Here is an 18,003-nt window from a genome sequence, read left to right as displayed (position 1 = left end):
GTGCTATTTTATCGGCAAAACTGAATAATTCTGTGGTAGGGTAGAGGTAAGCGCTGCTCTCGAGAAATACAGAATTCTTGTGTGATTGGACAAAACTATTTCTTTGGTTTAGTGAAACAGGCAATGGTGGTGTTTCTATGTCGTTACTAACAGATTTTGATTGAAGAAAACGTCAGAAAAATGTTGCCGATAAAATTTGTAAAGGAGGGGTCAGCAGGAGCAGGAGTAGCGAGAAAACTGACGTCAGAAAGACCGCGCTGGGATTGGCCAGCCATTGAGAGACGAAGTTTTCACGGATTGGGGCGCTGGTGTATGCCGCGCTAGGATTGGAGAAGTGCCAGTGTGACGTAGACGCTTCTGATTGGTGCGTTAGTGTGAGTCGCGCTGGGATTGGAGAATTACAGTGTGACGTAGACGCTTCAGATTGGTGCGTTAGTGTGAGTCACGCTACGATAGGTCAGCAAACAGAATAGTCGTAGAGAAGCGGTTCAGGATTAAGGAAAAGGAAAATGATGTATTACGATCCACCAGAGAAAGAGAAAAGGTCATGGTTTGGGAAAATCAAGAATTTATTAAAAAAGGATAAGCCGATTGTGACTAGGGAGGGACAGCTACTTCCTCCACCGAAATCGCCCGCATTTTTTATGGTAGCGAAATATGGGTACCATACATGTATTTGGCTAGATAATTGGGCAAAGTATACCACAGAAGATGGAGTTCTAGTATTTCCAGAAAGTGGTTCATTTAGTTTAGCTGTATTAAGGAACTTAAGAGAAAGGATGATGAGGTTAGAACCGAGAACTAGACCTACTCAATTTGAAGCTTTAACGGAATGGGAAGACGAGATGTATGAAAGAGAACGGCAGTGAAGTGGCGGAAGGTATAATTACATGTTTGGTAGACCGTGTGGACAGGAAAGTCATGATGACAGGATGAGGAGATGGCGGAGTGCAAACATGACTGATGGGATGTTCCCGTTGAGAAACGCTGAAGAGACTAGTGGTAGGAAGTGTACAGAGAAGAGAAACAATACAGGGTCAGAAGGTTACAAGTATGGTGTGAATGAGTTGGAGGATGATGTGCTCAGGGACATGTTTTATAAAAATCCTCCCCCGTATCAACCAAACTCCACGCTCCAAACTCCACGCTGCTGAGGCCGAGTGCGCCAGTAAAAGAAACACCGCGAAATAAAACTTTTGAGCAAACGCCACCTGATGTAGGGAAAAATAATCCCTTTAGAGAATCTGAAATACGATGGTAAATGAAAATTCAGCTGAAGTGGCTAGAACTACTCTGGAATTAACTGAGAAAATTAGGGAATTAACCAAAAATATGGAAGCCGTAACTGTACCTGTAACTATAGGACCAGTGATGCCTGTCTTTGATAAACAGAAAGATAGTGAATATTGTTTAACAGTTCCTTATCATAGTAATAAACCAATCGAGAAAGAAAAAAGAGATTCAGGAGAAAATGCATGGGGAAAATTAGTAGGAACCTCAGGGTTAAGTACTCCTAAAAATCTGACAATGAATCAAAGTCCAGCAAGTAAGATGCTGATGACAACAGAATCGGCACCAGAGACCCCAGAAAGAAGTATAGAGTGAATAAGAAATGAAACAATTCCTGTAGGTCCCACTTCTGATGAATTAAACGATTGGTTAAGGAGTTTACAGCGAAAAGATACAGAACCTCAACCTTTAGATGTGGTCAAATTAAAAATAACGCTGGAGGATTTAATAGTAGGGACTATTAGAACTGAGAAGTTAAAAGCATATCAGGACGAAGAGTTAATGTTTCTTTGTAAAAGTATAACTCGGAGAGTGAGAAGTTTGCATGAGAAACTGGAAGAGACAGCAAGCAAAATGGGTATTGACTTTGAGAAAATATGAACACTACAGAAACCATATAGAGTAGATTTCTCTGAAAAGGATATCGGAAATTTAAATACTGCAGGAAGGTTAACTCAAATTAAAGAAGTGATTGCCTTACTAAGGAAATGGGGTGATGTAGATAGATGGAAAATCAGGTGGTTTTGGAAAAGAGATGAGGCAACAGATAAGACATTTTCAGCGTTCCCGGTAAGAGAAAAGGAGACGGTGGTAACAGAATGTCCCATGAGGGAGATCCCAGGAGGGGGTTATGTGCATGTTCCCTGGACTAGACAGGACATTTTATCATTTACAAATGAATTTCCCAGGCTCCGGGAGAAGCCTGTGGAGTGGTATCGACAAGTGGAAAGGTTTGTTAAATTATCAAAAGTACTGTGGATAGATTTGAATGGTCTGTTCGATATAATTGTGCCGGCAGATCTATGGGCGGAATGTAAAATCACAGTAGACTGGCCTACCCAAGAATATCCTAGGGATCCTAAAACAGGTGCCCCTGATCCAGAAGTGATGAGAAAGTATGAACAGGTAATTACCTTTTTGAAGAATAAAGTGCCTCCAAAGGAAACTGATAGGGTAACAATTTGATAGAACTCACCAGGAAGTAAAAGAATCTGTCCATGGCTATTATGAGAGATTGCTGTTGGCCTTTAAGCAATAAAGTGGTGATGAGAAATTGAGTGAGAAAGATTTAAGTCATTTTGTATATCGATTTGTGTATGGGTTGAGACCTGAAGTAAGCGAAATGATTAAACAGCATACAGTAGATTGGCAAAACAAAAAGATAGATGAAGTACCGAGACATGCGAAATATTTGAGTTACGAAATTGAAGCAAAGCAACGCAAGCTAAAAGAGAAGGCCATGTGGGCTCAGGTTAAAGTAGCGGAAAGGCTGGAAGCCCAGCTGATTGAACAAGCAAATGGCATGGGCCATGTGAGACAAAAATCTAATATTGGAAAAGGAAAGAGACAAATTAGTTTAGACGAAGCCAAAAAGAAGTGGCCATGTCATATCTGCGGAAAATTAGGGCATTGGAAATCCGAGTGAAATTGCCCCCAAGTGCTAATGACGATAATGCATCATTGAATCCACAGGTGCAGAATGAGGTGAGTTGTCAACTGCAGCAACAGCAGCAGGTTGTTGCCCAACAGTGTCAGGTGCCAAAGCCACCTTTTCCACAGAGCGTAAACCCTCAGAGATACAGTAATGAGACAGGATTCTACACGGAGGAACAGGTAACGAAGCTACTGCGCGCTAGTGCTGTTTTGCAGTATTGGCTGCAACGCGATGAGAGTGAGTCAGAAGAGAGTTATTGACGGTGCCGAGGAGAGGAAGAAGAGTGCGTACTTGGCGCAACTCTAGAGGTAGACCAGACAGGCCCTTTTGTGGATGGAAAGGTAAATGATGAAAATATTACTTTCATAGTAGTTACTGGTGCTACTCGTTCAACTGTTAGATCAGCTGATGTCAAAAATCTTCCTCTCTCAGATGACACAATCCAAGTAGTTGGAGTCTCAAACAGACAGATAAAAACGTATCTTACTGAACCTGTTAAAGTTAAAATAGTGAAATTTTCTGACATGCACCGCTTTGTCGTGTGCGATACCAGCCCTGTAAATTTGTTAGGGAGGGATTTGTTGTGTAAGATGAACTGCACGATTTTCTGTACTCGGGATGGCATAGCTTTTGAAACTCCTGATGAGGATGTACTGTATAAAATGACCATGGCCAATATGGAACCTGAAGTTACTGAGGCATTTGTTGTATTTGACTCAGAAGAATTGCCTCAGGAATTGAAGAAAACAGTGAAACCCGAGGTATGGGATTTCACGGGAGAAGATATGGGATTGATGAAAAACTTAGACCCTGTAAAGATAACTGTAAAAGAAGGAATAAGTTACCCGAATATTCCCCAATACAAATTAACACCAGAAATAATTGCAGGAGTGACTCCTATAATAGACAAAATGATTGAACAAGGAATTTTGAGAGAGATAATGAGTAGTCCATGTAATTCACCAATCATGGGTTTGAAAAAGCCTAACGGAACTTTCAGGATAGTGCAAGACCTGAAAAAAAATTAATACAATTGTTGTACCATGTTGTGCCATTGTACCAAACCCTTCAGTGATCCTATATCAGATTCCCCATGATGCAGAATGGTACACGGTCATTGACCTGTGTCATGCTTTCTTTTCCATCCCATTGCACCCTGACAGCCAACAGATTTTTGCGTTCCGGTTCGGCGAACGTACCTTGGCATGGTGCCGAATCCCACAGGGGTATACAGAAAGTCCATCGATATTTAATCAGATTCTAAAGAAATCCCTGGAAGATTTAAAAATGCCCGAAAACTCAGTACTAGTGCACTACATCGATGACCTACTGGTGGCATCGAGAACCCGAGAAGCCTGTTTGGTAGATACAGTTGCATTACTGCATCATTTGGCGGATGGAGGACTTAAAGTATCCCCATCGAAATTACAATTTAACAAAAAGGAAGTACAATATTTAGGCAATAAAATTGAGAAAGGTTTGAGAAAAGTGACTGCAGACAGGATCAGAATCATAAAAGGAATGAGAGCACCAATGACTCAAAGAGAAGTGAGAATGTTTCTTGGAATGGTTGGATACTGTCGTCAGTGGATTAGCAACTTTTCACTGATTGCAAAACCTTTAGTACGCTTGACGAAAAGTGATGTGAAAGATCCCCTTGAATTGAACAAAGAAGAATTGAAGGCTTTTAAACAGTTGAGAGACAGCTTGTGTGAAGCCCCAGCTCTTGGAATGCCGGACTATGAAAAAGAGTTTGAGCTCTATTGCAGTGAGAGAGATGGATGTTCACTTTATTTATTTATTTAAGAAGTTTTATACAGCGCTGGCCTGACCCTAGGGTATCGGAGCGCTTTACAGCAGGAAACATTGCATAGATTCACAACAACATAAACAATAACAGTGCAGGACAGACTTAGTCTTTGGATTCCTTCGGAGCCTTGGCGTTGGAGCAGTGCGCGGTGTCAGCTAGCTGCTCCGATTGATCCTATCCACTCCCTAGGGAACGGTTGAGGAACAAGATTTTGAGTTGGCTTTTGAATTTTACAAAGGAGGGAATGGTTCTGATGTGGGGGGGAATAGAGTTCCAGATTTTTGGAGCGCTACCGGCGAAGTACCGATGTGCAGTTTTTTGTTTTTGAGTTTTTGTTGGGATGAGTAGAAGGGAGTATGAGCTTCTGAGATTCCTAGCCTGACCGGCTTTTTGAGTTTTTTTGCCAGATATTCGGATTTGCCGGTGTGTAGTGCTTTATGTGTGAGGCAGGCTGTTCTAAAGCTAATCTGCATTTCGACAGGAAGCCACTTAAGTTCCCTTAGTGCAGGAGAAATGTGATCGAATTTCTTGATACCGGTGATCATTCTGGCTGCCGCATGCAGCGTAGTTTTGAGGGGAGCCGGGTGTGATTTTGGAATTCCAGATAGGACTGCATTTCCATAGTCCAGTCTTGACAGTACCAGAGTTTGGGTGGCCTGTTTGAGATCACTGGGAGGAATGAAGGGTTTTATTTTGTTCAGTAGTCTGAGGTTAAGGAAAGCGCTCTTGGCCGAATTCTTGATATGTCTGGTCATGTTCAGTTTTGGGTCTAGAGTGATGCCTAGTGATTTGACAGAGTCTGCTAGAGTGAGATTTCCTTTGAGCGCATCGACAGCCTTTAGCCATTCGGCAATTTGGGGATTTTCTCCTTATTCGAGATGAGGAGTGTCTCAGTTTTGTCCGGGTTTAGTTTAAGGTGGTTGCATGATAGCCAGTGTTAAACATCTCTCAGTACGTCATTGAGTCTTTGAATGTCTTTGAGGGAGGTAGTTTCCAAATAGATCTGAGTATCATCAGCGTAGAGATGGAAGCGGACGTTGGCTTTTTTGAGTAGTTTGGAGAGAGGCTCCATGTAGATGTTAAAGAGTTGCGGGGATAGCACTGAGCCTTGCGGGACACCCTTGTTGACTTGGTGGAGGTCGGAAGTGAAGTTTTTGATTTTTATTTTTTGCGTGCGATTATGCAGGAAGGAGGAGAACCATTGGAGGACCACTTCACCAAGGCCGGCTCTTTCTTGGAGAGCCCTAAGGAGCAGATTGTGATCTACCGTGTCAAATGCTGCCGAGAGGTCAAGGAGAATGAGGAGGCAGCATTGGTCAGAGTCAAGTGATCTGTGGATATCGTCAATGATGTTGAGGATCGCGGTTTCTGTGCTACAGCCTTTTCTGAAGCCAGATTGGTGGGGGTCCAGTAGTTTGATGTTGTTCAGGTGTTGGGTTAGTTGTTGGAGAACACATCTTTCTAGGGTTTTGGACAGAAGGGGGAGATTCGAAACAGGTCTAAAGTTATTCAGCCCCGTAGTGTCAAGGCCGGGTTTTTTCAGCAAGGGTGTGACTTGTCCCATTTTAAGGCAGTCTGGAACAACTCCATTTTTTAAGGAACTATTTATGATTGTGCACCAAAGCGGGGCTAGGGCGCTTCAGTTTTTTGGTCAGTAGGGGAGGACATGGAATATTGAGACGACCAATTGCATATTTTTCAGCTGTACTAGATCATGTAGCTGTGGCGTTGCCTGGTTGTTTGAAAACAGTGGCTGCTACTTGTAAGAGCTTGGAACAGAGTGAAGGAATTGTGATGGGATATCCTGTGAGAGTGTTTGTACCTCATGATGATGCGATCCTTTTATCAAGGAGCCGCACTCAATTTATGACGCTATGGGGCATATCAGCAACACCCGTCGATAATTATCGCTCAGCGCTCTTAGCGTGAGGATAATTATCGCTGGGTAACGTGGATTTTTATCGCTGAGATAGCGTGCTATTAGCAACGCTTATCTCCTCAGCGATAAAAATCCTCACGCTAACTGCCTAACGTGAGATTATCGCAGGAAACCCAGCGATAATCTCCCGCAATGTGGCGTTAGCTTGCTGATAGGGACTCGCAAACTTAGCCATGATATCCACCTTCCATAGGATATCATGGCTAAGTCAGTCCTGAAGCAGGCGTAAGGAAAGTAGCGATAACAGGGGTTATCGCTACATTTCCTGACGCTATGCTTCATAACGTGGCGCTTGATGATAGGAGAAATGTCGCTTAGCAACATTTCTTCTGTCATGTTAGGTCAGGAACGCCCACTTTGCATCTCATTAGAGATGCAAAGCTGGACGTTAGGAATCCTGATGCTAAAGCAAGGTTTCACGCGTTAGCGTGGCCTTGCTAATTAGGCGATAAAATTATCTCCGCTTTTCGGCCGAAAACGGCCGCAAAAGCGGCGATAATTTTTTATCGCCTGCTTGTAAATATGCCCCTCAGTCGTCTAACTAAGTATGAGAAAGTCATTTTGGGTGCAACAAATGTGAGCCTTGTGAGGTGTCTTAATGTAAACCCCTCAACATTGTTGCCTGATGCTGTAAATGTGGAAGTGAAGGATGACGTAGACCATGATTGTTTGGAAGTGCTTGACTTTTGCACCGAGCCGCGTACGGACATAAAAGATGTGCCTCTGAAAAAAAGTGACTATGTGATGTTTGTGGATGAGTCATGTTTGAGAACAGACTAAGGAATTTTGAGTGCAGCATACGCAGTGTGTACTGTAGCGGCTGTATTGGAAGCGTCTTGTCTGAAAGGAGTGAGATCAGCTCAGGTTGCTGAACTGTTTGCGTTAGCAAGAGCATGTAAGCTGGGAAAGAACTTGTGTGTCACTATGATTACTGATAGTCAGTAGGGATTCGGAGTTGTGCATGATTTTGGGCAGATTTGGTCCCAAAGAGGGTTCTTGACGTCGAGTGGAACTCCCATAAGGAATGCTGAAGTGGTTGGGAAATTGCTTGAGGCGATACAGATGCCTAAGCAATTGGCAGTAGTAAAATGCGCTGCCCATTCGAAGAATGCTGACTACGTGTCGGCGGGAAATGAATTCGCAAATGACATAGCACAATATTGTGCGCGCAACCTGAATTCAGTTAATTGGAACACGGAAAAGGAAATTAACTCATGTCCCTTACTTTTTACTAACACTGTGAATATGTGGGAAGAGGTGAGGCAGTTACAGGAAGAGGCAGGAGAAGAGGAAAAGAAACAGTGGATAAAATCAGGATGTGCACCCCGAGAGGCAGAGTTTGGGTTTATCGGGATGGCAGACCAGTCATGCCTGATAGCATGGTGTCTACCATGGCACAGATGTACCATGGACAGGCACATGTAGGAAGGGATGCTATGATCAGACTTTTCAAACAGACCTGGTATAATGCAAAGTTTCGGCTGGTAGCTGAAAGCCTTTGTCAAAGATGTCTAATATGTCAGCAATACAATCCAGGAAGAAAAACAGTGGTGAGTTTGGGAACAATAGGACGGGAAAGAGGTCCTCTTACCAGAATGCAGATTGATTTCATTGAAATGCCCCCATGTAACAGGTTATGATATGTCCTAGGAGTTGTTTGTCTGTTTTCACGATGGGTAGAGGCATACCCAACCAGAAGGAATGATGGGGTTACAGTAGCAAAACTCCTATTGAGAGAGTTTATTCCTAGATTTGGTTTCCCAGTTGCGATCGAGTCAGATACAGGAAAGCATTTTGAGAGTGAAATCATAAAATTGCTTTGTGAAGTATTGAATGTACAACAGAAACTGCATTGTGCCTACCGCCCAGAGGCTTCTGGAGTAGTTGAACAGATGAATGGCACCATTAAAAACAGATTGGGAAAAATGTGTTTGGCCACAGGTTTAAAATGGCCTGATGTCTTGCCTCTAGTGCTCATGACTATTAGATCTATTCCTGATAGGAATACTGGACTGAGTCCCCATGAAATTGTTATGGGTAGAGCAATGAGACATGTTTTCATTCCTGTCAACAAACTACTGCCTATATCTGATGACTTTGTGTTGGATTTTTGCAAGGGGTTGGCTGATTCCGTTCATTCTGTGTTTCATCAGGTTGGATTGGATGCAACCACCCTTGAAAAGAAGCCAGCTCATGATTTAAGTCCAGAAGACTGGGTGAGGATCAAAATGCATAGAAGGAGAAATTGTCTGGTCCCACGTTGGGGAAAACCAGGTCAAGTGATTTTGACCACGACGACAGCTGTGAAATGTGCCAGAGTAAAGAATTGGATTCATGCGAGTCATACTCTTTGAATCCCTAGTCCAGTAAATAGACCTGAAGAAGAATATTTGGGAGAATCCGATACCAGCTCCAAGTCAGAAACAGAAGAAACAAGAGCAAGACCAACTCTGAGAAAGGGAAAGTTGGAACCGAGCCAAGTTACAGAACCAGAGAATTTGCCATTAAGAAGACGATTGGAGATTTCTGATACTAGCTCCGAGTCAGATATTGAACATGTGAGAGTGCAGGGAAAGGTAAAAGAGAATATTAAAGAAACTGTCAAGGAAATCTTTGATAAAGAAGCTCCACATGCAAGTACGAGAGAGATTCCACCTGAGGTCATAGAAGTAGAAGGTGAGGAATTAGATACAGAGAGTGAGGGTAAGATTGCTGCGGAAGAACCTCGAGGTGGTGTAGGGAAAACACACATCCAGGTAGAAGAAGGGACAGTAAGTCAGCAGGAAGATTGAGTGGAAGAAACACGAGGAGGGACAACTGTAGACAGGGAACAGGAAGTTGTGAAGGAAAAGTCGAAAGAAGGTAAAGGTCACACTGAGACCGGATCTGAGGAAAGCGAAGGAGAAGTACAAGAAGGACGAGTCTTGAGGAAGAGAGCTTGGAAAACCGAACGAGGTGGGAAGGGAAATAAGTTGAAAAGGCCAGCGAAAGAAGAAATTTGCCCAAACAAAATAAAAAGACTGAGGTATCGATTGACAAGAGTGAAACCATCTAAAGCAGAACAAGTGAATGAAGTGTCTAGTCAAGAGAAATCGGAAGACACTGATCAGACACACTTGAAGAAAGAAAAACGAATTAAGAAACCCAACCAGAAGTATAAGTCACCGGAATGGACGTATGTGGCACTTCCTGAAGTACAAGAGGAAGCAGACAGCCAAGAAAGTCTAGGTGTGACTGTACCGGAAGTGGTTGAAGAGAAAGAAGATTCGGAAATCCTGAGAGTTATCTTGTCTGATTTCAGAGAAGAGACGGATGTTCAGGAAATTCTGGACCAAGATTGTGAAAACAAGGTAAAAGACGATCAAATGCCAGACTGAAGTGGCAAGAGGAAATTGCAAAGAGATTGAAATAGCGGACAAGACCTATAACCGAAAAGAACCAAGTAGGCGCTTAGAGCCTTGGGTTTAGACAAAGTTAGTTGTGAATAAGAGAAGCTAAGTCAAAATACACTGGTCATTTCCGAAATGGCAAACACAGACGGTAGAAAATCTACATGTGTGTTCCTTCGAAGATGGTCCAAAGTGTGTTGTTGTTGTACAGGATTACTAATGCTTCTGTGGAGTGTATTGGCTTTAATAATTTCATTTAAAGTAACGTTCGAAACGATAGAGGGTCATACAGAGAACAAGACTAATATAGAAAAGATTCATGATACTCATGCAACTAGATTGATAGACAGAACTGATCTGCATAAGGATAGGTCTATAACTGATTTTCTAACAATGTTTTTTCAAAGTTACTGTATGAATATGTAAAAACTATGGACGTTAGAGATTGTTATGTTTGCATGCAATTACCTGCATCGGTGTCAGAAGGTGTTACATATCACCACCTTCCTGTGACATATGGAATAACCTGTAGTGTATTAGCAAGCTTGTTTTATAAAACAGGGAAATTAGAATACTATTACTCTGATGTAGATAACATTTTCTCACAAGTACCTGTAGTTCCTGAGTTGAATAAGATAAAACCTGGTAAGACTTTAGGTGAATATTTCTTAGAAACTAGAGAATTGACTTTAGAAGCAGTGTTTAAGAATAATCTTACTATTAGTCTGAGGAAGGAAGAAAAGACCTTCTTGGACATGGTAGAAGAGAGGAGAATTAAGATGCAACGAAAGGTACCTGAGGGAAAGAGAGAGACAACAGTTTGGGATGTGGCGAAAGAAAACCATTTGAAGGGAGAAAAGAGTCCTGCAATGGCTTTAGATTGGCCTCAGAGAGGGAAATTGTGTATCAGAAGAAATGAAACTGTTTATGACAATTATTTTATAGGTGCGAGTGAATGCCATGATACATATAGACTCATGGGAGGATGGGGATTTAAAGGAGGAAACGATCCGGTTTTCCCTGGATTATATTTTATCTGCGGAAGTAAAGCTTATTGTCGGTTGCCGGACCTTTGGTATGGCACATGTTTCCTGGGCCTGGTCTTCCCAAAGATATTTCATGTGGGAAGGGGAAAAGATGGTGTGCACGAGATAGGTAGAAAACTAACACATAGAAGGAGGGAAAGTTGGTCAGAAATTGTAGGGGATATTTTTGGAGCACTGATACCAGCCGTTGGAATATCTCTGAATGCACATAAAATTAGAAAATTGTCTACAGTAGTGGATCGCTTATCGACAAGCACTGCTGGAGGTTTCTTACTGGTAAATACCGAAATGGTTGCCGTGAGAGCCATGGTTATGCAAAATCGACTTACCCTTGATATTATTTTGGCAAAAGAGGGAGGAGTCTGTGGAATGCTGAAAGTGCAACATTGTTGTACTTATATTCCTGACGAGAGTCAAGATTTAAAGAAACATATTAAGAATATAACAGACTTGCATGAGGAAATTGTTCCATTGGAGGTTGAAGGTGTTTGGGAAAAGATTGGTAAAGGGTTTTCAACTATAAAAGGCTTCTTAATCAAATTAGATAGTTCATTTGTAGGTAAGATTCTAATTCCAGTGACTTGTGTGGTAATACTAGTATTAATTTTGAGATTAGGGTGTGAATGTATAAAAAGAAGAAAGTTACAAAATAAAATAAAAAGAGAAACTGCCAAGAAAAGAGAGTAAGAAACAAAGGAAAGAGAAATGGGAGATATAGAACTGAAAGAATGGAAAGAAAATATGTATAAGAAAACAAGAGAGGATGAGATGGGGGAAACCATGATGTAACGTAACTAAGAGAACTGAGAAATCATTTCCATAAAATTTAATTTGAAATTTAGTGGGATTTGTGGTGATTTTAAAAATCACCAAAGGGGGGATTGGTGGAGCAGGTAAAGCAAAATGTTGTATACCTTCTCTATTTTGCATGATAAAATACTAATTACGTAACTATTCTAAATATTAACTTGTATTAACTCTTTTGAGTGTTACTACTAATCAACCTTGCACCTTAATAAACACAAATTATATGAGGGACTAAAAGCTAATTGCATGGCAAATAATTCTAATGACTAACTGTGGTACGCATATTAACTGTAGAATGTGTTGTGATAGAAATTGCATGGTTTATGTTGCCTTTGTAATGGTTTGCGTTCCTGGTATTGCGAAATGGTGAGTATTATTGCTTTAAATGTTTCTATAAGCTAGGAAAATACTAAAATTTATTGGGATTAGTGTGGGTTTAAACATTCGAATCTTCATTTCCGTATATTAATTTCTTTTTATGTTTGTTTTGCTTAAATTGGCATTTGGGCCTACTAGGCCGCAAAATTCAAAATGGAGTTCGGAAGTGGCCACCGTCGTGTGAGCGCGATGTCTACTGTGCAGACTCGGATGGCTCTGATGATCTCCAGGCGACCTCAGATGTGGGCACTGCGTTCCTCGTCAAGGATAGGAACGTGGAGGATTGCCAAGACTCAAATAGTGTGAATGACAGAAAAGACAATGGCAACCTGTCCTCAGAGGTCTGCATGTTGATACTTCGGACCCTTTCGCATAAGAACTGTGCAAACTAAAGGATGGCATATTCAAGTCCCTGAGAACCAAGAAACCCTGGGAATCAAGTCCAATATTTAAAATTTTAAGAGTTCAGCCAATCAGAGCCTCTTGATGCTTAGAAATGTTGCATGTTATCTTAGAATTCATTATAAAAGGGAGTTTTATTAGAGGAGTGGGAGAGAGAGAGAGAGAGTGCGTTCAGAAGTGCGTTCTGAATTTCCGTTGGTCGATTTGCTTGCACGATTGCCTGGTCCTTTGGATACCTTTGGGACTGTGTCGTGCCGAGCGAAGGAACTTTTTCCCGGACTTATTTGGGTCTTAGCCTGCATTTGATTGGACGATTACACCAGAAGGGATTTGATTGATGCAGGGCTGACAGGTTTCGGGGAAATGGTCACCAGTACCAGAAATTAGGTAAATATAATTGTCATGCTAATTTGTGCCAAATGTTCATTGAAAAATTCTGATTTGATTAAATGCTGACTATGCCAATGAAGGTGAATTAATTAGGTAAACTAAACATTATTAACAGCAAATGAGTTTGTGATTCTTTAATAAGGTATTGGGGACACCAAAAACTTTGCAAAAAGCATTGGTCCATTTTTTGCAAAAGAGCAAACCTGGTGTAATCAGGCCTATTTATTCATAGAAAAATGGCAAAAGACAGTACAAGATCTCAAAAGTGGTCCAGTTACCTGCTTTCCATAGGAGTCATGCACAGGGGAGATGATTCCGCCGATGACGATGTAGCGTCCGGTCTTGTGCAGATAATCCCTGGCTCGCTCTGATTGGAACAGGGCAAGAAAAGGGCAATTAGACTAATTCCAGGAAAACCATCACCTGCACCATTAAGATTGAATGTATCAATTTATTTATTTATTTAGAGTTTTTGCAAAGCGCTCATACCACAAATTGCCACTTCAGAGCATTCCTTGAAACCCCCAATCGAGAAAAAAGTCTGTGTCAAATTTTCAAAGCATAAAATATTTGATCATGTTCACATAGTAGAAAAATTTCAGGTTCAAGCAAGTGTTTCACGCCTTGCCAGAGCTCCGACAAGATGTGCATGGCAGCGTTTGAAATTAGAGACAATTGCAAATGTTGTGGAGTTAAGCTTTTATGCAGTGAATAACAGTATGAAATTGTACACAAATGTTGGGTAGTTTGGCACCATGAGTGTAGCTTAAAAACTGATCTCTTCACTATCATAACAATTTATCTACAACTGCTTCACTATTAAATTGGTGAAAAAATGTTTAATAACAAAAATAATAAATAAACAAATAAATGCATTTAAAAAAAAAACTCCACAAATAAATTAGCTTAAGGTACAGCAACACTTGAAAGTCTGAATTTATTAAAGAAAAATTACATATCGATATATTACTTTCCCTATACATGTATACCATCCGTGTACTTATCTATCTATATATTTATTACTTTACTCCTACTGTAAAAAAAACAATTGATTCCCTCCAATGCACTGCCATATGTTTGACCCTATACCTGTCTCAATATATCCTCTACCTCCATTCTCTGACTCCTCCCAAACCTCCTTCTACTACTATGATCTCCAAAATAACAATTTCTAGACTCTTCCCTCCTCTAGCCCTCCTTGCATCACCTCAAAGCTCATTTTACTACTAAAATCTCCCAAATAACCCTTTCTAAATACTTCCCTCAGGTATGCATCCTTAGACTCATCCGAGACCTCATGTACTACGATGATGTCCCTAATCCATTTCTAGAGACTCTTCTCTCCTACATCTCTCCTTTATTCATCCCAGACATCCTCTTACTACTGTTATCCCTCAGTAAACACTTTCTACGCTCCCGTCTCTTCTATCCCTCCATTATCCTTTCAATCCAACCAACAGACTCACATGTCACCTGCTCAAATGGATTCATACTTCCCTATACTAATTCACCACTAATCCTTTTGGGTTCTGGAGTAGCGTTTTACACGCTGAATAGCGCTTTGACGCCATACCAGGGGTAGTAAGCGCCTTATAAATACAATTACAATTAGCAGCATGACTTTGGGGCATATTTATGAGTGTGCTATGCAAGCCTAAAATGCTATTTATGAAGCCACACAAATCCACCCTGCCTGGCCCTGAGTGGCTTCATAAATACAGAGTAATGCAACGCAGCGCAAATCGCTGCATTCATTAATTGTCTTGAATTTCCCCTTAGGAAAAAAAGCCTGTCTCTTCAAGACAAGGAAAAAGACCCTGCACCTGCATCATAATTCCCAACTGGGGAACTTGTTCTGGAGGTGTTAGTTCGGATCGGAAACTATCTGCCGAGACTGGAAGAAAAGTTGGATAGAATTAACAACAGGAGACAATGGACACACAAGACAAGAAGATGAAGTGATTCGCTAAACTAAAGACACAGGAGTCCTCCACAGCAGGGCATTCTGTCAGTAGGGAAAAATTATCGATAAACATGAATAAAGTCCCCTCTCCTAGGTCATAAGCCTTGGAAAAAGTTGAGAGTAAAAACGTAATTGAAATTCTTAGGATGGAAGGGAAAGAAACTGTTAGCGCTTTTTCTAATGAGAAATTTTGAAGCGCTTTTGAGCGCTCAGGATTTCGTTGCATCTCAGTTGCACCTTTCCAACAAAATTAATATTTAACAACAACCCAAAGTTTTATGTAAACCACACCAGGCTTTACAGAGTAGACAGACAATAATATAAAATGAAACCATGAAGGTGCATTAAAATATGTAAAGGCATTCCAGAAAACAAACTAAAGAGTTAGAATGAGTCAATTAGTCATTTACGTCAAGTAATAATATGATGCTCAGAATAAAATACAGAAAATGAACAAGCAGAAGCAAATACAGCTCAGCCCAAAGAAATAAATCAAAGTTATAAATCAGAGGTCAGACCGACGTGGAGTCGCCTCCTAAAAGCCAAGGGAGAGTGAACCCAACACCCGTAAGAATGGGATTCTTTTATAAAGCAAAATATAATAAAAATCTATACTTGAATACAATTATGCTAGAGTCACACAAATTAAACCTATAATGTTAGGAAGAATGATACAGTGTCTATGATCACATTTGACAGCACTATCCCACAATTCCACATAATGCAGTTCCCATCCCTGGTGCTCTCCGGCACCTTAATAGGTGGTACAAAGATCACTATACATGGTCAAGTTGTCATAAGAATCACACTGTGGTCCCACTAAGAGAAACCGTGTAAACTCTCGGTGGAACATTGAGCGACAGAGCTCTGAAGAAAGAACCATCATTTCATACCTCGGAAAGTGACATTACATCTCACAGCAGTGTTTACAAAATTACTGTTGCATAAACCGCCTGTGTGCCAAATGAGACAGAAATGAAAAGATGGCTGTATACTGGAAGATGCTGGCAGGCAAGGTTGCTATTTTTAGGCTTACAGTGACTAATGTTAGTATAAGCATAATTTGCTCTACATAATTTCTTCATTTCAATATCATGTCAATTTCATGTTAATTTTTGCTTGTCGTGTTAATGTAAATATGCATACAATTATATCTTTTAAAAACCTATTTCTAACCTGTTTCTTTTATTAGGACTGGGAAACATACACTGGCCTGGCATTGAGAAAATGACCCAATGGAACTGGACAAGTGTCACAAGGACAAAGAGGGTGGCACACCAGGCCCTTGGAAAGAGGACTCTGACACTACACTAATATTTTGCATCACTGATTTAATAGACAAAATGTGGGTTATGGCTACATTTATGACCAAAGGTAGTGTCCTTTATGAATGCCACATAATATTGAAGTTGCAAGTAGAGGCGAGCTGGGGCGAGGCTTGCAGGGTTCCAAGTCACCTGCTTTCTCGGGGTTTCTGGTGCTTGAGGTTGCATCCCGGTGCTGGAAGCATGACTCAGAGCTACTGACCAGAAGGCTTCAGTGAGATGAGGGAGTGAGCCTTCTGGATCTCAAGCATTGCGTGAGGCCCATTTTTATCCAAATGTTGTCCGTTCCAAGATGGCGGTGCTTGTTGTTAGTAGTCTTAGGTCCACGGTCCACTGGCTAGCCGGAAGCAACCAATGAGAAGGATGAGAATTGGGGATGCATGCAACTCCCTCTATTGTCAAACCTGATACCAGAGAGTTGTACTAAAGCAGGCATATGTGTGGCAAGAATTAGGGAGGAGAATGCAGCTAATGGGGTAGAAGCAGAGGTGGGCGAGGCTGGCCAGGTTTCCGCATTCCTCAACCCTCTGCTGAGTGATGACTGGGGTTCAACACATTGTTTCCGAGGACATGTATTGGCAATACTATGGAGCAAATATATGCCCGGATGTAAACATCACTCGATGAAGAGCAAAGAAGATTTTTTCTGAAAATGTATTCGCTGGAAAGAACCTTGAGGACTTCAACAGTCTCATCACAGAGAGTAAGATGGATGCCTGGATAAGTGGATGTCTTCAGTCGAGAAAGCTACACAGTGGCATAGCTGGAAGTTAAATGCAATTTGAGAACTGCGCATTTGCCCCAGATCTAACCTTAAAACTAATGCTGAGTTTTTTGAGAATTACTCTAAAGCCATCCAAATTCACATTCTGACCCAGGCCACCAGAACTGACACTGAGGGCTTAAAAACTGAGGTACTATTTTTGCACAATATGGCTTTTGATGGATTTGATAGCGATGCGGCTGTTCTAGTGACGCTTGTGCGTGCTTCATGACAATCCACAAGAGGCTCCTCAGGTGAAAAGGCAGGAATAAGGAATGCGTCTGGTGTAACTTCCCTTTCAATGGGTGATGCATTGCTGAGAGTGTTATGCACATCATGAGAGTGTTCAGGGGACCTGGAAGGTCAGTGTGACAGTCATCTTTGGTTGATCGTCAAGCAGAAGAGGCAGTTAGAGAGTGTACTCTTTGTGTAAGCAATGATAATTCTAAAAAAATCAGTGCAGCACCGCTTTCACCTGTTGTGTTACCTGAGCGCCCTTGGTCCAAGCTGGCAGTGGCTATTGTTGGACCGTTTGATATCTTGCCTCCTAATGAGAGATTTATGGTTGCCCTTGTTGATTATACTTCCAAATGGGTCTCAGCTTGTTGCATGAACTCTGTGGTTACCAAGAACATCACTGAATTTCTTTAAGATGCATGTGCTCGTGAAGGCATACCAGATGCCCTGGTCACTGATAATGGTGTTCAATTCACTTCACAGGAGATGGTGGGTTTTTAACTCCTTCAGTGCCCATGACGAGATGGTCTCGTCATGGAGCGCGGTTGCGCTGTGCCCATGACGAGACTATCTCGTCATGAACCCCGCCCGCTAATGAAAGGGCCGGCAC

The 18,003-nt window shown here is 41.5% G+C and overlaps 1 protein-coding gene across 1 annotated transcript in view; it reads right to left on the bottom strand.

Moving 5' to 3' along the window:
• NMNAT2 (nicotinamide nucleotide adenylyltransferase 2) overlaps window positions 1-18,003 on the bottom strand; it is a 324,069-nt gene that overhangs the window by 121,836 nt on the left and 184,230 nt on the right. Inside the window, exon 2 of the mRNA XM_085601729.1 lies at window positions 13,384-13,472. Within this exon, the coding sequence (XP_085457855.1) occupies window positions 13,384-13,472 (89 nt within the window). The remainder of the gene's footprint in view (window positions 1-13,383; window positions 13,473-18,003) is intronic.

The sequence above is a fragment of the Triturus cristatus genome, chromosome 4_2, assembly GCF_964204655.1.
Source record: "Triturus cristatus chromosome 4_2, aTriCri1.1, whole genome shotgun sequence".
Taxonomy (NCBI): domain Eukaryota; kingdom Metazoa; phylum Chordata; class Amphibia; order Caudata; family Salamandridae; genus Triturus; species Triturus cristatus.
Note: the sequence above shows the minus strand (reverse complement) of the source record. Positions and strands in the feature narration are given on the sequence as shown.